The sequence below is a fragment of the Pelobates fuscus genome, chromosome 1 (assembly GCF_036172605.1).
Source record: "Pelobates fuscus isolate aPelFus1 chromosome 1, aPelFus1.pri, whole genome shotgun sequence".
Taxonomy (NCBI): domain Eukaryota; kingdom Metazoa; phylum Chordata; class Amphibia; order Anura; family Pelobatidae; genus Pelobates; species Pelobates fuscus.
The window spans coordinates 204,147,451-204,169,179 of record NC_086317.1 but is presented as its reverse complement, the minus strand read 5'-3'; the positions used below and the strand labels follow the sequence as shown (position 1 = coordinate 204,169,179).

Genomic DNA, 21,729 nt, shown 5'->3' with positions numbered 1-21,729 from the left:
CCAGCACTTGCACAATAATGTCGGCTAGAGGGTTTGGGCTGAACAGGGCTAGTTGTAACCAAATGGTTCACATCTGTTCGTCTTCCTCCGCATTTGTGACAACCGTTTCGGGAATAATGGCGGTTCGGTCCATCTCCATCAATTCGGCAATTAGTTCCCGTTTGGGACGGTTGTTTGCCATTCGGCCACGGCTTTCCAGCAAATCTTTTTGGATCTTTTTAATCGTTCATATTGATTCTCCATCCGCTATGCTGCTTTTATATCCAGGTGTAGCATTTTCTCTGGGGAAAAAGAACCATCCCACCGCTGCTACCAGATGTGGCGGCCACTCAGGTAGGAACAAGGCTTTCGCCTCCAGAGATGTTCTTTTCCCCCAAGGGTGAGTGATGCTGTAGTAATCCCAAGTAGAGTTTCCCAACAGCGATAATCCAAAGCAGGTGTAGCAGGTATAGGTTTACCCCACAGACATTAGTAGAGACTGAATGCTGGGGGTGAACTGGTTTATTGAAAGCCACACATGGTCTTTTATGCAACAGCCACTACAAGGGGTTTCCAAATCAACATTACAGGGTAATCCCCCACCCCATGGTTTTCTCTGTACCTGAGAGAAACCTACTTGAAAACAAACATCCAAATTAAATTATCTCTCAGGTACAGATCATGTACAATGATTACACCCCAAAATAAACACAACACAATCAGGTATCCCCTCGAGTTGACCGCTTAGAACATTGCGGTTACAATTGTTGACGAGGTTATAGAGGTTAATAAGCAGCACATGCAGCATACAGGTGGCCTGGTAGTTTGTTGGTTTTGTTTGGTATTCAAATTAAATAAACATAGACTTTTACATGATCACGAGGAACCGAACAAACACATAATAATCCAGGGACAGGATGGTCTGTCACAAGCCACGTGTACTGTATTTAAATTTGTATTACTAATAAAAAGAAGATAGAAAAAGAATGGAGCCAAAACGTTACAGTACCTCCTTATTGGGGGATAACCCCAGTGTAGGTATACAAGAAAAAAAGGGGGAATGGAGGAAGTACCCCGGACCAGATGAACTGAAAATAGAATTGTGACAAACTGCCATTTGCCACTGGGCTTTGGACTGATTGCTAGCCTCCTACCCTGCGACTATGGCCCTAGGATGTGTTGCCCTTTAAGAACTGCATTTGGGCATAATGGATTTTTATAATGCTGTTCCTGGCCCTTTAAATACTTTGGAGCAGAGTTACAACTTTTAAACTGGCACTTCGGATGCAGTCGAAGTGCCGAAGTCGTCGAAGTGCCGAAGTCGTCGAAGTGGCCGCCATTCGACAAACGAACACGTGGCGGCGGCCATTTGTACTTATTCGAACGCAGTCAGCGGTGTGTGCAGCCAAATCTATGGAACTGTTTTCGGCTACCCAATTGCACGAACACCGCTGACCCGTACCTTCTTCGACACCGCGGCTGGAGACTAAGTCCTGTTCGAAGATTCGAATGCTCGTTCGAATGGGACTTAGTCATTTTCTCAATGTAAAATAGACCGACCGCACAGCCCAAATCCATGGAACTGTTTTGGGCATGAAAATGTGCTTGCGGTCGGTCATAAAGGACTTACCTATCTCCCGAACGGCTGAACGGATTCGAATGATTTTTGGTTATGTTTGTATTTAGAATGTGCTGATTAATAATATGTAACTTTAATTAATTAATTAATTAATTAATTAATATTGGATGTATGGTTTTAGAGTTATGAAAGTTGGGTAAAAAGTATGTTTAAACTGTAACCATTGTGTGATTGGGTAATGTATAATTGTATGTGGGCATCTCCCTTGCAGGGGAGAATTGCATAAAAGCAGAGTGTGTGTAATTAAACCAGAGTTCTTCTTGACCCTCAACACGCAGTCTTGTCTCGTGATTGGAGGGGACAGCTATATTCACACTGGGGATTGCTATGCGCTGCATACTCCCTTGAGCATTAATCACTTAGCTCTTTTGAGAGCTTGCTCCTGTTACGCTCTCCTTGGAGGAGAGGTCTTTCCCACACGGTCCTGGATGCTGGAGGTTCATACAGGGTGGAAGGAAGACGGCGAGACTCCAGTTAAGCTACGGCGGTTGTGGAGTCTGCGGTGGTTGTGGTGTCTGCTGCAGTGCTTCGAGTCCTCAGGAAGCACTAGGAGCATCTGGAAGGTGTCCGTTACATGAATATAATGCAAAAATAATGTATATTTAAAACTTAATATTTAATCAATAGGCTAAAAAGTCCAATTGAACGAAAAGGGACAAGATAAACCACAAACAAAAATGCAAATAGTACAATATATAGAGAAAAATAGACACACAAAAAATTAATTAACACATGCATATAATGGCTAAAATAGACCAGAAGGAGAAGTATAGACTGGCACCTTACTACACTATCGTAAAAATACGAAATAGGTAATACATAGGTCAAAGGTGTCAGACCTCTATATCTATGGTAGTGTGGTGCAGTGGGTAAGATGCTCCTTGATACTAGCAACAAAAGAGGACTCCTGTATAAATAATTATACTGGGTATAGAGTGCAAAAATGTAGTTACCCAGAATAGATAATGATGTGGCTATGTCATTCTACTGTAGCAGAAGTGGTATATTTGTTATAGCTCCCAGTGTTGAGTCAAATCGGCAATTGCAGTCGTCGTGACAATTGACAATCAAGTCTCGGCATAAAAATGTATAAGATTTTATATGCTCTATCCTTGATCTTAATGGTATTCAAAGATTAGTACAACGTATTGCCACCTAGTTAACAGCAATGCCATTTGGCAACAGTATCACTAAGTATTGCTATGATGTTCCGGTAGGTACAACTATCGTGAGTGAGTATGTGGTGCAAAGATTTCTCAATTAACTATTAGCAGGTTGTTCGCTGTGTTGAGACAGATGCAGTCTTGGTGTCATTTAAGTAAATTTGTATTAGATACCTCCTCTGTTTTGCTCTTAACAGTCCCCCATCGCCCCCCCTATTCTGAGCGAAATCCCATCACTTTTCTCATCTATCTTCATTTAGTAGACTTCTGTGTCCCTTTCCACCTCACTAGTTTTAACTTTCCTCCAACCTTCTATGCAACTCTTCTCCCAGCACAGTGAACCATCTTCAGTTTTGGGTGAAGCCCTTCTACTGCAGTGCATGGTACGTGCATTTTCTTCGATGTACTTCCTAATTTGCAGAACTTATTCTTTAGGACCCTACATCATCCTCTGACTTTATTATTGCTAACTATATGGACCATGACAGCTGGGTCATCTCCAGCGCCTCCAAATAATCCCCATCTACTCTGTCAGCAAAATGCAGGACCCAAGCATCTGGTAGACTGTAAACTGTCCAGTTGAAACAATCAAAGTGGCAAATTACCCCTACCACAACCTGTGCATGCATTGAAAATTCCCCATTGGAAAGCACGGAGTTAATGCTTTCCGATGGGGCTTCTGCATCACGTAACCGAGTTTTACTCTGTTTTTGGCAGAGCACCTCTAGTGGCAATTATTGCAGTTTATAAAAAATGGCAATGACTGGTCTATGGTAAGATTTAGTGGCCTTGTCGTAGGTCCAGGGTAGGTAGGAGACGGCGAGACCCCAACCAAACTGTGGGGCTTATGGTGTCAAGTAGAGTGCTTGGAGCCCTCGGGAAGCACTGGGAGCATCCATCAACGGAGGTACCCAGTCGGGGTGCCAGGTGATCCGTTACAGATACGTTTGAGGTGACAGTCACTTTAAGTATCAAGAATCCCAATAACCTTCCAATAGAACAATACACTAAATCTTACCATAGACCAGTTATGAATAATGTTTGAGTTCAGTAAATGTTTAACGCTCATAGTAGAATTGCCGTACATCCTTCATGTTGCGGAACTGTACTGTAAATGGTGGTGGATATGAGATTAAAGGAGGGTACAATGAAATTTGAAGAATATTGGATTTTAAAAAATCTGTCAATGCTAACCCTTACTAGTGTGGGTTATGTTACTCTTGTAATCAACTTGTCCAATGCATGTTCACATCCTTGTAAATAAAAGTACGCATAGATAAAAGAAAATTTATTAAAGATATTTAATAAAGGCATATACAACTATATATAGTTTTAAGTTTTTTTGCAAATAAAATAAGGATACATTGGGATCGCATGGTTGCCTGTTAAATGCAACACTGTGAACATTTGATGATTAATAGAGTTTAATAATGACACACATACGCACAATCTCTCAGTATCAACATTATTAGTCAGATCAGCTCCTACACTAATAACACAAGGGGCTGTTCTTTTTACAGCCAGGTTGTTTATATTTATTTGTTACTTAGGCTTTCAATTTATCTGTATAACATGTGGGTTATTTCAGGTTTTTGGGTTTTTTTTTCTTCATTTTAGACTTATTCCATGAACAGAAGACAAAGAGTCGTGGTTGTTTAGCCTTTACAAGTAACACATATTTTTTTTTTACAGTTTATTTGTTAAAATTAAATTGATCCCAAATTCATTAAGTTATAGCAGACATTATCTGACAGAGAAAGAGTAGGGATGGTAATAACTCATCTCTGGCACATGGGATAAGGAATGACAAAGGAGACAGACTCCCAGTAGAGGCTTGTCTATAGGAGCAGATGGGTGATCCTGACGATCCATGCAATACTGCATCAGTCACCATGGATGACTAGCGCCTGGGAACCCTCCACTAAATTGTACTACTAACCCTTAGTTACACGCACACTAGGTGACTGGTAAATTACCATTTTACTCTCTCTGATTAATAAAAAAAAAACCTGGGAAACCCTAGCTCATTATTTCAGGTCTCCCCATCACAGGCAAATATTGGATGACATTTTTCTCAATGATTTTGTTATTGTTGATGTTTTGATTGTATGCCTGCTGGAAGCTCAGTACTGCCAAGTGGCTTTTTCACTAATTGGTTATTCAAGTTGAGACATCGGAAGCACCCAGTATGTTGCTGCCTTAAAGTACTACATCAGTTTAATTAAACCTTTCACCACCAAAACAAAACTTGATGAATGCTGACTTATACTGGGAAATATAATGGCCTCAACTGAATGAACTTTCCGAATGATTTATGTGCAAAAAGATCCAATACAATTTAATAGTTACTTTCATAGATTAATCTATGGGAAATGAAGTAACCATTAAAGTATGTAGGGTTTTGTAGATAAATAATTTTGTATGTTTATTAATAATCTTGAATGATGTGGAAACATATTGAATTGAAGCCCATATTGGGTAATTTATAAGTCCTACCAAACTTAATGCCAAATCAATTTGGAGACTTCTCTCCAAGTCACTTATTTCACCCATTATACAATTTAATTGCCAACTTTTTTAAATAGACCCATAGTAAAAACAACAAAAATGTTTCGTACTGCAGGACACATTTGTAATTTTCACATGGAAACTACTCTTGTGCACACAGTACAGCTGTGGCTGGCTTCTCACTTCGATTATAGCCATAATTGATTATTTGATTATTTGCAAGTGACTTTAATTTTAAAGGGAAACACTACTACTTATCTTATTGATGTAACAGTGTAACAGGAATTGTCTTGAAGTATCCAGACACTTTCTAAGTGTGCCAGATGCCACAAAAGACAGGTCAGAATTTGAGCAAAACCTACAGGACAGACAGACACATTTAATAGGTATGTATTAGCTTTTTAAAAAAATGTTTTAAAGGTATATATAATTTTTGGAAAATCTGTTATTTACATAAGTACCAATGGGCCGTAAAGACCACCCTAGAGTGTCCTTTAAAAATATATGTGCTCATCCTTGAGGGTTATCTTGTGCCAATCACTATTGTTATTGGTGCTATAAATTAAAGGGAAACCCCATGCACTAAAAAAACATTTGAATTGTTTATAGTGCCTAGAGTGCCCTGGAGCCATCTCTCCAATCAGTGTTAAACTATTTTCTAATTGTTGAGCACTGAATGAGGGCCTCTAGTTATCCTCAGCCTGGCCCCCAATTGAGATATAGCTAAGGCAAAGACTCGCCATATCAATTCATTTTGGCAGTGAGTATCTGTAATAGGCTGAAAGCATTCAGCTGACACTCTGAGCCAGTCACTACCACTCACTGCTGCTTGGGCTAAAGCTTCATTAGCCCAAGACACACAGGGGAGACAGACTGCTGGGGATTCTCATTTAGTGTTAAACTATTTAAAAAATCTGATAGAAGGGTGGAGCTATGGGACTCCAGACATATCACCTTTGTCAATATGTACCTGTGCCCATAATTCTGTCTGTGAATTGACAGCCAAACTGCAAAATTTAGATAAAATGTTCACAAGTTTTCCAACTCTGCCTGATTTAAGAAAATAGCTGGATTCATTGGGCAATGGTAATGGTTTTCTCTCCTTAGTGAAGAGCAGTTGTAATATAGACTTCAATTAAGTGTTTGTTATTCAGTAAGTGGTGTATAGACTTAATCTAAAAAGATAATCCAGCCATAAATACTACAATTTGGTTGTTAATTCACCACAATTCACTGTTAAGTGAATTTTCACTCCATCTATTAGGCCCTCTTTTATTTCATTCATTTATTATATAACAATGAATTAAGGTAAAAAAAAAAAAAATAATTCTCAAATTTTTAAGATATATCATCATTACAAAAAAATTGTATAATAAATATGTGTTTGCACACCTATATATGTATATATATAAATATATATTTAAAAAACAAATATATTACAGTCTCAACATACTTTGCCCACATCTATATAAATCCATGTAATTTAATCCCTTTCACAACAATGAAATATCCCTGCTTTTTTATTATTGTTTTTTGATCATCACTACATTTCTAAATCACCTTGAAGTCATGACTGAGCAATAGAAATAAATACTGTGCATTTTATCGCCATTTTTTTTTTTTTTTGCAGTATGCTGAAAATATTCATTTAATGGACACACTGCACATGTTTAGTTTTCAGTGATTGTCCCTGCCCTTATCAGAATACCAAAGTGATTGTTGTTTATCAGTCTACAGCTGGTTTTATGTGATATCCGGAAATCACTTTGCGTATTCTTTCAAATGTATGTTACAGATTGAAATAGATTACAAAGACAACTCAAGAAATGTACTGCTGAAAACCAGCAAACCATGTACAACTAAAAAGCATAAGCCAATTCAGTGCTGATCAGGTCCATGATGTTCTTCTTCTAAATATTCAAAATTAATTTCACTGCTCCAACTTTAAAAAATGTGAAGACTCTGTATCATTTCATATGTGACATAAGTATACACGTTTACCAAACGTACTTATTTATAAACTGATTATAAGCTCATTTTTTTCAGTCATTTATTGCTACTGTTCTGAAAAAAAATCATAGGTTTCTTTAATAAGCAGATCCAAAATTTATGTTAAATCATGTTGGCATATTTCGGAATATGGATGGTCTCAGCTAATTAAACACTCCTTCCAACCAAAGTCTATTTTATTCATTTATAGTTAATAAATTCAAATGTGATGGAAACTTGAAATTGTTCAGTCATTTGAAAAGCAAAGTTCAACATATCCTCAATACAGGTCTTGATGACAAAGCGTGACCCAGTCCAGTGCACACTCAACAGTTTATTCTCTACTGTGAAAACTTATTTCACATCCCTAAAATTCTCGAGTTCAGAAACTGTTCAAGACTTCAGGAAAATTATGTGCTGGCATTTTGGACTAGCAACTGAAGAGGAATCAGTAACTTGAAACTCTAGGTAACCATCAACTAGGCATTGAAATTGAGATTAGATCAAAAAGTTTCAAGAAAAACAAGTATCCAGATATCTAGAACAATATATTGGTCTCTATTGAAGACAAATGTCCCATACTCATAAATATTCCTTAAGGAAAAAGATCTAAGAACTGCTTGATTTTTTAAGTCACATAACATCCAAACACACTGGATGGTAGATGTTTTGATTGTCAGTTGAATTGTCATTTGAATGAAAGAGTTTTTAATAAACAGGTGTAAGGATAAATACCATACCTTAAGACTAAATGGCATGTTTGTAGAGAGAAAGGGACTGGCATTTGAGAAAATATTTTAAGAATGGACAACATGATCTCAGTTCTGAATGTACAAAGAGTCTTCCTGCTAAAATTCAGTGGTACTAGTAACCTGAGTGACTTCAGAGTTCAGATCTTCTCCTCTGCGGCCTCGGGATCCTCTCCTTCGGCCATCCATGTCTAGTCATACTGGCTTGTCTGGAGCATGTGACTGAGCGCAGGTGGAAACTTGGTCTCTAGTGGTGTTGCGAGCTCGGCTGAAACTGCTTTGTTCTGAGTGGGAACGGAAGGGAAGACAGAACTCCCGGAAGCATCTCTTGAAATTTTCATCCAGAAAAGCATATAGGACAGGGTTAAGGCTGCTGTTGGTGTAGCCTAATGCAATGCAGAAATGCCAGCTTGCTACAACATATGGATTTCTCTTGTCAATATCTACCATGGTCCACACAATGACAAAAATATGGATGGGTGTCCAGCAAATAATGAATGCAGCTACCACAACTAGTACCATGCGGGTGATTCGACGCAGATTACGATCTTTTTCCCTGGAGCCAGAGAGAAGTCGAACGCTGCGAAGGCGCAGAATCATTAGACCATAGCACACTGTAATTACGAGGACTGGCACTACAAAGGCAAAGATGAAGACGCAGATTTTTGTAACTGTATCCCAGTACCAGTCAGGACGAGGAAACTGAAGTGTACAGGTGATTGTTCCAGCTGTTAAAATGGAAAGACAAATATGTGTTATCTCATTTCAGCAAAACAGTCCTCTCAATTATATTATTATATGTTACTGCACTGCAGGAGTATATATATCATAGTTTGATACCTTCTAGGGTTAGAGATCGAGTCATATGATTTTTCAATTGAGTCATATGTAAACTTTCCTTAGCTCCCTAATGACTATGCCCTTTTGTTATGGGAAGTCAGGTTACATTACCTTGTTCTGTCTTGAAATTAGGTCACTCCCGTTTTTTGCTGTCAATCTGGGATGCTTCTTTTTATGAAAGAAATTCTGTTTTCATAATTCAAGACAACTATTTTAAATATAAGCTTGGATGCAGTGGCGGCTCTATACTTTGCAAGGCCTTAGGCGAAACTCAAACATGAAGTCCCCACTAACACCATTAGTGAAAAAGAAAATAGGGGTTGACTTGTGTGTGTATAAGAAGCTGTATATATATATATATATATATATATATATATATATATATATATATATATAGCAGGGCAAGCTTGCAGCGCTGGATACAGAGAACTAGTCTCTGTATTCATCTTTCAGAGGCTTGCATTGTTGCAGCTCACTGTGGCGCTGTGTCGTGAGATCTCACTATAGTTATGTCATAATTTGCAATAAACAAATGTAAATTTGCAATTATGCTAATTGTTTATACCACGGCTCAACAAAGCCCCTGAGGTGACTGTCTGGCTGAGATTGGGGGCGGGCAGTCAGCTCTTGCAGGGCTGAGGTGGGCATGTGGCCTTTGGAGAGCTGAAGGAGATGTGCAGGCATGCGGAAGACAGCGTGCATCGTGAGGTAGCTGTAATATCCTTGCTCTGCTCCCTAGCGCGCCCTCCAGTGATGCTGGGAGCCTTAACCCCTTAAGGTCCAAACTTCACATGTCATGTGTCTTTAAGGGGTTAAGGTTGGGAGGCTGGGTGGATTTAAATAAGAATAAAAAATAAAAAAGTAATGATTTGTGAGTGTTGCAGTATTAGTATGTGTGTGTGTGTGTGTCTATCAGTGAGTGTATGTCTGTCTGTCAGTGAGTAAGTGTCTTAGTGTGTCTCTGTCAGTAAGTGTGTGTGTCAAATCAGTGTGTCTGTCAGTGAGTGTGTATCAAATCAGTGTCTGTGTGTGTGTATGCCTGTCTGTCAGTGAGTGTGTATGTTTAGGTGACCTGCCCCCACTAATCATATGGGAAAGGTGTTTTACTCGCCTTTTTCCCACGCCATGCTGGTTATGCCCACCATGGCTGAGATCATCAATCGTGACGATCTCAGCCACTCCAATGCTTCCCCATAGGAAACCATTTGGAAACTATTGAGTATGCGCAGAAAAATGCCATGTTGCGCAATCAAATTCTTCCCATAGAGGCGCATTGAATCAATGCATCCCTATAGAAAGCATTAACTGACCCAGGAAGCACTTCTTGAGGCTTAATGACTAAAGTCTTAATGACTTTCACTAGAGGTGAAAAGTCAGCGTTTACATTGAAAAGCATGCAGGGACAGGCCCTGGGGAGATAGCGCAGCTAAGCGGACAAGGGCACATGTAGGAGTGTGGGGATAGATGCATGGGATTGGTTGTGAAAGAGTGTGTGGGTGGGATTATATTCTGTGTAAGTTAGTGTGAGGGAGGTCTTATCTCTTGCCACTTGGGATTCGGGCCAGCAAACAGCTTCCCTCCCGCCCTATTAGTATATTTAGTCGCAGCTAGCCAGGGGTATGTCCTTGCCAATTGAGTTTGAGGGGTTACGTTTAAGTATATGGAATGAGATGAACAAGTTTTTAAGGTCTCAACCTCCCCTGCTTCAAACGGTTAACATTAGGTTGCCTGAGGTGTCGTGCCCATTGAGCGTGGATAAGGTCGGCTGATGGCGGGCATTTAAAAGATTAGATTTTTATGACAAAGGGGGGAGGTGAGAGGAAGTGGTGATTAGGAACCACTGTATGTTTATTGGCAAGGACGGTTGGGTCACTGTATAACACTATGTGTGGAGTTATATATGTATATATGTTAATTTATGCTTATTTATGTCTAACGTTTTTGGTTACAGAAAAAGAAGAGATTTAATAAATAAAGTTATGGATGTGTTATGCAGTAATTTAGTTTGTGATAATGCTGTGGCCTGTTTCATCCATACTAAGTGGTCTGTCGTTATTGGGGGGTTGAATGGGGTTAGTTTTTGTTCTAGGCTGCATCGCGATTCCCCACTACGTACATACAAGGATATGGACTTCAGAACAACTACATTAAGCTGTAGTGATTCTGGTCACTATAGTGCAGTGATGGCAAACCTATGGCACGCGTGCCACAGGTGGCACGCCGGGCCATCTCTGTGGGCACGCGGCCATAGGGCACCGGGGGAGGGGGCTGCTGGCTACCTGCATCAATGCAGAGTAGGCACCTGCCTGCCCAAAACGGCAGGTGCCTACTCTGCTACCGTGTCCGGAGGCAGGGGGAGGGCTCTAGGAAGCAGCTCTCCTGTCCTACCGCGAGCAATCTGTGTGGAGCGTTGCCGTGCATTACCATGGCAACGCTCCACACAGCATCGCACGGGAGGATAGAAGAGCTGACTTATACTTACCACCACCGGACCACCAGGGCTGGCTGTCCCCCCCCCCTCCTTCACCAAACGTAAGAAGAAGGGAGGGGGGAAACATATTTAAAATATATATATATATATATATATATATATATATATATATATATATATTTTATGTCTCTTTACCCCCACCACACACAGCACCCTTACCACACACAGCACAGCACCCCTACCCCCACACACAGCACCCCTCACCCATAGCACAGCACCCCTAGCCCCACACACCCCTACCCCAACACACAGCATCCCTACCCCCCACAGCACAGCACACCTCCCCCCACCCACACACAGCACTCCTCCTCCCACACACACAGCACCCCTCCCCCCACCCACACACAGCACCACTCCCCCAACCCACACACAGCACCCCTCCCCCACTCACACACACAGCACCCCTCCCCACCACAGCACAGCACCCCTACCCCCTCAGACACAGCACTCCGCACGCACTCCACACCCTTACACACAAACACATACACTGCACCCCTCAATGCAGTATGTGTGTGTGTATTCAGCAGTCTGTATGTATTCAGCAGTCTGTATGTGTGTGTATTCAGCGGACTGTGTGTATATATTCAGCGGACTGTGTGTATGTATTCAGCGGACTGTGTGTGTACTCAGCGGAATGTGTGTGTGTACTCAGCGGACTGTGTGTGTGTACCCAGCAGTCTGTGTGTGTGTACTCAGCAGTCTGTGTGTATGTATTCAGCAGTGTATGTATTTAGCAGTCTATGTGTATTTATTCAGCAGACTGTGTGTGTATTCAGCAGACTGTCTGTATGTATTCGGCAGACTGTCTGTATGTATTCAGCAGACTGTGTGTGTATTCAGCAGACTGTGTGTGTATTCAGCAGTCTGCTTAATACATACACTGCTGAATACACACACACAGTCTGTAAGTGTGTGTATTCAGCAGTCTGTGTGTATGTATTCAGCAGTCTGTGTGTATGTATTCAGCAGTCTGTGTGTGTACTCAGCAGTCTGTGTGTGTGTATTCAGCAGTGTATGTGTTCAGCAGTCTGTGTGTACTCAGCAGTCTGTGTGTGTGTTTGTATTCAGCTGTGTGTGTATTCAGCGGACTGTGTGTTTTCAGCGGACTGTGTGTTTATTCAGTGGGTTGTATGTTTATTCAGTGGGCTGTGTGTGTATTCAGCAGACTGTGTGTGTATTCAGCGGACTGTGTGTATTCAGCGGACTGTGTGAATGTGTTCAGCAGTCTGTGTGCATGTATTGCATTTGTTGGAGATACTAATACAAGCTTAATTGTATCTATTCATATAATTATTTAAAATGTGTATCATTGAGCTCTGTTTCTTTCAAAACAAACGTTGTGAATTAGTTCGGACAACTGTATGAGTTGTGTTTTCTAAACTTAAACCTCAGTATTCAGGTTTAATTGCTGTGTTGGCACTTTGAGGAAAAAAAAGTTGGCATGTATTGTGGTTTGGGCACTCGGGCTCAAAAAGGTTCGCCATCACTGCTATAGTGTCTCATTAAGAATTGCTTTTTTGACGTTTAAATATGTTAGCTGGCTCCTAGATTTCAAGCAAATCTGTCAAGCCCTGGTTTATACACGATTGCGGGCTATTGTTGCATAGCCTAGCAGTTGTGTATGGATAAGTGCTGGTGTAAATGGGTTATTGGAAACAAACATTAAAATGTGTATTTCTGAGTATGTCTTGCATTGTCTACCTATGTGTGTGCCTAAGAGTGTGTATCTGACAGTGAGTATTCTTGTATATGTATGTATGTTTCTCTAAACATGTGTATGTTTGTTTCTGGGACCGTTTGTGTGTGTTGTAGCTGCTTGTTTTGTGTACTGGGAGGGAGGGAAGGGGGGGGGGAGGGAGCTGCCTGTGGCCTTTGTGCACTGAGTTTATAGCGAAGCTATGTTTTACGACTGTGTGTATGATGATTGGATGATTGTCTTCAGGGGATGATTGTGACAGGGTGAGTGTGCCAGAGACAGAGTTGGGGCGAGAGTGTGACAGAATGAGGTAGGGTGATTGTGACATGGTTTGAGGTGAGAGTGTAGGGTGAGAGGAGGAACGTGTGACACACACACACATGACATCCTCTACAATAACACACAACACATCCCCGACACACATACACTCCATTCCCTGTGAGCAAACTCATGGGTGGGTCTTAATTCCAGGTTTTCTCATGGCACCTTACAGTGTTTGGTTGATTGGAGGTGGTATGGGCTTGCTGAACGTTCTTGGGTTCCGGCCTCTGACATCCATGCTGGCCGCAAAATTTGTTCTTTCCATGCTAAATTTCCTCTCAAGCCTGGTCCTGCCCGCCCGGTGGGTGGTCTTCAGGTGGGGGGTAATGTAACATATTCCTCCTCACCTTGAGGTATTTACGCCCAGTGCCCGTGCGTCTGTAATACCGACTCTTGCAACATGTTAATGGATGACGGTCGCTGCAGATCCACAGCAAATTATACCCCCACATCTGCCCACGTTAACGACAACGTCACGCGGGAGACATGCGCGCACCTTTTGGGGTCAATGGCCATTTTTGTCCAATCAGAAATGTAAAGCACTTATTTAAGCTCAAATTTACTTTTCCTCATTGCCCTGTCATGGTTTATGGGCAGGCCTTGTAGGCATACTCACGGTCAGGCTCTGGGGGCCCAGACTGTGATCTGTGTAAGGGGCCCCAAAAAATGGAACTTCTTCTTGTTTGTTGTTTTTGTGAGCACTGCCTCCAGAGAGCCTGTTTTAACACCAGACCATAGGAGCCAGACTGCAGCTCCACATTCTCTTGTCCTCATCTAGTGGTAAGTAGGCAATCCAGTATATTATAAGTGGCACTGATCCCTAATTTACCTCACATTAAAGGGCCACTATAGTCACCAGAACATTATACATATTGATGTAGTGGTTCTGGTGTCTATAGCCTGTCCCTGCAGGCTTTTAATGTAAACACACTGCCTTTTCAGGGAAAAGACACTGTGTGAAGCACTGGTGTTTGCTCATATGGCAGATCATATGGGTGAGGCATTGTGATGGAGGGGGAGAGGTGGGCGGCAAACTTTTGTTTGCCTAGGGCGGCAAAAATCCTTGCACCGGCCCTAACAGACAATATGTGATGTGTTGTTTTTCATCTGATGTTGCATTTACCTTATTTTATAATAAGGAAAAGATTATTGTCATTATGTCCTGATATGTAAATTTATAAAATTCAAAGAGGGTGTACTTTATTTTTTCCATGACTGTTGCATGTGCAGTATTTTCTTGAGTGAAAGGGGCCATTTTTCAGTGTTTGGGTTCCCCATATTCAACTTAGTACAAATCACTGAGTGGAGGCATTGTAAAAATAAAGAATCTGTCCCAATCTCCAAGCAACTGAGGAGGCTCAGGTTTACTGTCACCAACGTCACTGAGATATGCAACTGCCACATTTGGCAGCCTGATGGTGAAGCAAGGTGAAAAAAGGGGCTACAAATAATGGCACCTGTGAGATCAGTTACAAATGAAAGGGGTTTCAAATGAAGGCACCTGTGAAATAATTCCTAATGGAATTATTAGTAGGCTTTGTAACCTAATCACCTGGAAGTTTGGGATTCTGCATTGTAGACGTTTATTCCAAGCTGTAGCTATATGCAACATTGCATTCAAAAGAAAGAGATTTGATGATGCTATTCGGCAGATACAAGGATTAAAGCATTTTTGCCTAGTACAGACCCAGAAGGATGAAATGTCAGAATTAGCTATGGCTCTATTGAGAGGCTATGGACCTCTGAACATGGAAGATGGTCCTATGTGTGTACAGTTTCCAGGGGCACATATACCTGGTAGTCCTTTGATTTATACTAAGTCATTTACCTATGTTTCCAGCAAAAGTTGTGGAGTTGTGGGGATTGAGCTCTTAGGCCAAACCTGTAGAAGGGATCTTTAGCGTGCAGATTGTGATTCTCAGCTGGACACTGGAATAGTGTGTCCTATGAATGTAGAAGCCTTATTGTGTCCAAACCCAGGTTGGCCTGGTATTCCACTTATATTTGGGACAAAGACTCAATGGTGCAAGGTGTGTTCTGAGCAAATGGTGCAAGGTGTGTTCCGAGGAAGTGGGAGATGTCTCCTTGAAAAGGATGGATGGTGCAAGAATGTCATTAATTGGCTCTTGAAAACCAAACTAGACAGTTTCATTATTGGGGTCCCCAACCTGTTTTCCTTAAGTATGGAGATATTAAGGCTATCACAGCTGTTGCAGTCTTGGGAGAAGGTATGTTTCCTGGGGACTCAGTTTTGCCTTGAATCCCTTTGTCACGACTTACCTCTATTCCATTGCTGCTATCCGAGCTGCGGCCACCCAAATACACGCATGCATGAACACAAGGGGCAAGCCACAACCTCTGAATCTTTATTGCGTCACGTCTCACAGGCAATGATAGACGATTGGAAGACGTTCACGACTGTTCCATTCCACAGGACAACCCTGTAGGTGCGGCTGGAACACATTAGTATACTATCTCTCTCTCCATGGCAACACCTTTGACTGACAGCCCCATACGCCAATATGGTGTTATGGAGGTATGCCAGAATAGGTGTGCCTTACTTTTGGTACCCTATTTCAACTCAGAACAGCTGAGCTTTCATGGCTCAGTTGTTCTGTGCTTCATACCTTTTTCCCTGCTGCTGTACTCTACCTGCTTTCCTCTGTCCTGCCTATCATTTGTGAACCTCTGCTGCCTGTACATTTCTCAGAGTTAAGGTGTGTAGACTTGCTCAGCTGATACAGAGGGATGGTCCTGAGGTCTCTTCACAAACACCATGGTCACTTAGGAGTTGAAAAAAAACGTTGGGTTTATACAAGATCGCTTCTACTGGCCTGGAATGAGAAAGTCAGCAGGAGTTGCAAAAGATGCTTTCAGAAGAAGACTCTTGCCTACTCGAGCTGGATCCATGGGCCCCTTGAAGTGTCTGGGCACCATGGATTTAGTCTGCATGGACTTTCTGTGCATAGAAGCTGTTCCATTGGCACTAAGTATGCCCCAGCATACCCAACAAAAGACCAGAAAAATTCCACTGTTGCTAAAGAATTGTGGCAAACGTTGTGCATTATGGGTTCCAAAATTGGCTGCACTTTGATCAAGGTAGAGATTTTGAAAGTAAGTTTATTCATTAGATGTTGAAACGGTCAGGATTACTAATTGATCCATCACATAGAATTGTGTCACACCTAGGACTAAAAGGTAACATATTACCAGGTCTTAAAATGGCCAGACTTAACGCACCAATGTCAGGATTTGTTACATTGAGGTCAATTGAGAGTAATTTACTATCGTATTTTTTCACTATTAAAAGTTATGTTTTAATTACTTTATTTATGGCAGTGTTCCTCCTCTTTTTTCTCTTCAATGTCAGGATACTTGCCGAGGTCGGGGGGTACAAAATGAGACACAACGATAATGGAAAGCCAGAAGTCAGGGATACCAGAATACAGGGAAGTCAAACGAAGCCAAAGTCAAATACCAGAAATAAACACTCATGAACACACTCTCGGACAACCACCACGGAAACCATGACAGGGCAATGAGGAAAAGTAAATTTGAGCTTAAATAAGTGCTTTACATTTCTGATTGGACAAAAATGGCCATTGACCCCAAAAGGTGCGCGCATGTCTCCCGCGTGACGTCGTCATTAACGTGGGCGGATGTGGGGGTATAATTTGCTGTGGATCTGCAGCGACCGTCATCCATTAACATGTTGCAAGAGTCAGTATTACAGACGCACGGCCGCTGGGCGTAAATACCTCAAGGTGAGGAGGAATATGTTACATTACCCCCCCCCCCCCCCCCCCCCCGAAGACCACCCACCGGGCGGGCAGGACCAGGCTTGAGAGGAAATTTAGCATGGAAAGAACAAATTTTGCGACCAGCATGGATGTCAGAGGCCGAAACCCAAGAACATTCAGCAAGCCCATACCACCTCCAATCAACCAAACACTGTAAGGTGCCACGAGAAAACCTGGAATCAATTATGGAGGAGACCTCATACTCCTCCTGTGTAGAAACAACCAATGGGGTAGGGGGAAGCACTTTGGACAGTATATCTATTGCAAACAAGCGGTTTGAGCAAGGAGACATGAAAGGTGTTGGGAATACGCAAAGAGGCAGGAAGTGCCAGACAATAAGAGACAGGATTAATTTTCCTAATGAATCTGGGGGCAAAGTTCATGCTAGGAATTTTCAGCTTAACGTTGCGCGATGAGAACCACACCCTCTCACCAACTTGGTAAACAGGGTTGGCACCCCGCCGTTTATCAGCATAATACTTGAAACGATCAGCCGCAGTTTCCAGAGCTGAGTGAACCTTGGTCCACGTATCACCGATAGAAGCAAGGTGATCATCCAAAGCAGGTATAGCCGTATCAGAGAAAACAGGTGGTAGTACAGTAGGATGACGACCGTTATTAATGAAGAAAGGACTATGACCAGAAGAGTCATGATTAGCATTGTTTTTAGCAAAACCTTGGAGTCTGTCAAACAATTCGGAAATGAGGGGAATGGAGTAGGCATTTTTAATGGTGATTTTGTTCAATGCTCTGTAGTCAATGCATGGACGTAACTCACCATCTTTTTTTAGATACAAAAAAGAATCCTGCTCCAGCAGGCGAGGATGATTTACGTATATGGCCCTTACTAAGGGCATCTTTGATATACTCCTCCATTATTCCACTCTCCTGTGGAGATAACACATAACGCTTGGGTGGCATAGCGCCGGGCAGCAGGTTTATGGAACAGTCATATGCTCTGTGAGGAGGTAGAATATTGGTCTGAGTATTGTTTGGGAACTTCAGAGGTTTGAGGCATAGTAGTGGGTAATGTAATGATGCCCACTCTCTTGGTAATGTGTAACATACACCTCTCAGTACAATCCTTGCCCCATTCCATTATTTCCCCATTAGCCCAGTCAATATGAGGATTGTGCCTTGAAAGCTTAATATGATGGGGCAAGAAGGAGAAACAATAACTTGAAAAGTTATGTCTTCCTTGTGTAAGGCACCAATGAAAATGCTAATATGCAAGGTTTCGTGGGTAATTAAGGGTTGAGAGAGTGGTCTCCCATCAATAGCCTCCACGGCCAAGGGTGATAGTCTCTCCTTGATAGGTATAGTATTTTTTTTTACAAAATGTATATCAATGAAGATTCCTGCTGCTGCCGCACCTGAATCCATCAGGGCCTTGCATGAAAAGTTCTTCTTGTTACATTTCATCCTACTATCGAGGAGGAATCTATTTTTGTTATTCAAAGAGGATGTATCCGTTACACCTAAGACCTGTCCCCTTAAGGTTCTTAGGTGCGGAAGTTTTCCGGACATATGGGACAAGCACTCTTCATTTGTCCTCTTCTACCACAGTATAGACATAGGCTCTTTTTTCTCCTATATTGTCTTTCTGCCTCTGACTGTCTGGTGACTCCTAACTGCATTGGTTCGGGTTTGGACTGAACAGGAGGATCAGGAACAATAGATATGGAATAACGAGGTGCTAGCAAAAAAAGCCATACGTCTAGTTTATTTCTGGTAGTTTCTCTGGTTCTTAATCTATTATCAATTTCCATGACAAATGTTATAAACATTTAATTTTTTAGGTAGATCTTTGGCAGCAATCTCATCCAGAATTGCTTCGGACAATCCTTTTTTAAAAGCAGAGATCAACCCACTATTAGTCCAGTCTACCTCAGATGACAAGGTGCGAAATTCTATGGCATAATCTGAGATAGACCGGTTCCCTTGTTTGATATGCATTAGAGCAGTGGAGGCGTCATCCTCCCTGCCTAATGGTTCAAATGTTAATTTGAATTCCGCAAGGAATTCCTGGTAGTTGTGTGCGATACTCCTATTACTCTCCCATAACGGACTGGCCCAAGCTAAGGCTTTACCTTTAAGTTGATTAATTAAGAAACCAATCTTAACTCTATCCAAGGGAAACGATCCCGGTGAGGCTTCATAATGATACTCAATTTGATTCAGTAATCCCTGGCATTCTTGAATATTTCAATCAAAATGCGGGGGAGGAGATAGGGAGATAGTAGGTGCATTATGTACTATAGGTGGAGGTACACTAGGCAGAGATGACACAGTTGGAGAAGCCGCAGGTTGCAGATGCGCTGTGCGAGTAAGAAGCCTACTGAAAGCCTGGGCAAATTGATCCATACAGTGATCATTCTCCTCTAGCTTTCTCTCGCAAGCTGCTATGTGCTTACACAATTCTACAGGATCTATGGCCATGTCGTAATGTCAGGATTACTAAGGGTACAACTTGGCGTGGATCCGAAGCGGCCAGCGGCCATTAACATGTTGCAAGAGTCAGTTATACAGACGCACGGCCGCTGGGCGCAAATACCGCAAGGTGAGGAGGAACGAAAAGTCTAGAATTACCCCATACCACCCTGAGGGAGATACTCTTCCTGAGAGATTTAACAGAACTCTGCTTAATATGTGATTGTGACTAAAGGTCCTGGAGTCGACATGTAGAAGCAATGGTTCATGCATACAATTGTACATGACATGACACCGGCCTCTCCCATATTTTTTGATGTTTGGTAGAGAAGCAAGTATGCCCATTGACATCCACCTGGGAGTATCCTCAGATAGAATGAACCGTGGACCTCACGATTGCTATGTCAGGCAACTAAAGGATAACTTACAAAAGGCTTATGGGTTGGCTGAGCAGGCCACAGCCAAGTTGAATGAAAATAACAAGCAAAGATATAATAATAATAATAATAATAATAATAATAATAATAATAATAATTTTTCATTGATTTAAGAATGAAGGAACAATGTCATTATAATACTGGTAGAGCATGTCTAAAAGAACGTTTGAAACATAAATATCTTTTGGTTTTGACTTCTTGTAACAATTGTTTTTCTTTTATTGTAATATTGTTTCCAATTATGAGCTAATATAAGATGAATGAATCAACTCAATGCGAGCAATGAGCCGCAAGAACTGTATAAGTCCTCACACAGATGGAACGCATACGCATACGTCCACTCGTATGAATGTATGACGTCATTCAATTTTGGAGCGATGATACACAGCCGCGGCTTATAATACCGGATTGGTCCACGGGCAGTAAGAGGAATGGCTAGCGGGTTTTAAAAAGAAACGGATACCAAAGAGCCATCAGATTGACTTCACACGGAGGACTTAACAGACGTTACCCCTGAGGAAGTCCGGATTACCGGACGAAACGCGTAGGGTTGGGCCCCTGTGGAATTCATATTTGATTTTGTTTTAATCTTTTGATTTTATTTATTTTGTTATATTTAATAATTTTTTGATACCATCATCAAGCAGTGAATTTCCATTATTGGAATAACAGCCTCTTGAGACCATTATATGCCTGAACATCACTTCCAGTGTGTAAGTGTTATTTAACTTAAGCGCAGTGGATGGTCTTTAACCCCTTAAGGACCAAACTTCTGGAATAAAAGGGAATCATGACGTGTCACACATGTCATGTGTCCTTAAGGGGTTAAAATCTGCACTTATTGTTATTTTTATTTTTTGTTTCCCACACGCCCTCTCTTGGAGTTTGAAGCATTCACATCAGCTCTATATTATCTTCATATACTTTGACATGCCTACAATCAACTTATTAGTGTGAGTGTAACCTTGAATCATGAATGTATACTGGTTTTGACATACTATTCTATGAGTTGTTCTATTTTTTTCTCCTCTGTAGATATATTTTTTCTGTTTGTATTTTCTGTGAGGACTGGGAGGAGTCCTTTTTGTCTACATTGTGGGAGATACATATAGGTAAATTATCCTATATATGTTATTCACCTTTTGGTGTATGTTTGTTCCACTTTAAAGGGTATACACCATATATATATATATATATTTATATTTATATTTTATATACACACACATGCATACAGGCACACACACAGACATAAAGACACACACACATACATACACACAAACAGAGAAACATTCATACAGACATACACAAACACATACACACACACACACACACACACATACACAAACACACATACACACAAACAGAGAAACATTCATACAGACACACACAAACACACACACACACTTACATACAAACACACACATATACAGAATGTTTTAGTCACCCTCCTGTTTCCTACCTTTTAGGTGCAGGAGGGTGACTTTCCCTGGGGTCCAGTGACTCTACCTGATGGGAGTCAGAGTGGGAACTCTTCTCCTTCCTACTCCTCGTGGCTCCCGGTGATTGCTGGGAGGAGTGACCGGGGCTGTCACTTCCTCCCAGCGTCTGACATCACCACAGGGTGCCAGGTTGTGCTGTTAAAGCGCCGCAGCACTGACCAGCCCCCTGGAAATTAATTGGCCCTAAC

The 21,729-nt window shown here is 41.6% G+C and overlaps 1 protein-coding gene across 1 annotated transcript in view; it reads right to left on the bottom strand.

Moving 5' to 3' along the window:
- Positions 1 to 7,365: 7,365 nt before the first annotated feature.
- Positions 7,366 to 21,729, bottom strand: part of OPRD1 (opioid receptor delta 1) — a 33,373-nt gene continuing 19,009 nt past the window's right edge. Inside the window, exon 3 of the mRNA XM_063444450.1 lies at positions 7,366 to 8,755. Within this exon, the coding sequence (XP_063300520.1) occupies positions 8,223 to 8,755 (533 nt within the window). The 3' untranslated portion in view covers positions 7,366 to 8,222. The remainder of the gene's footprint in view (positions 8,756 to 21,729) is intronic.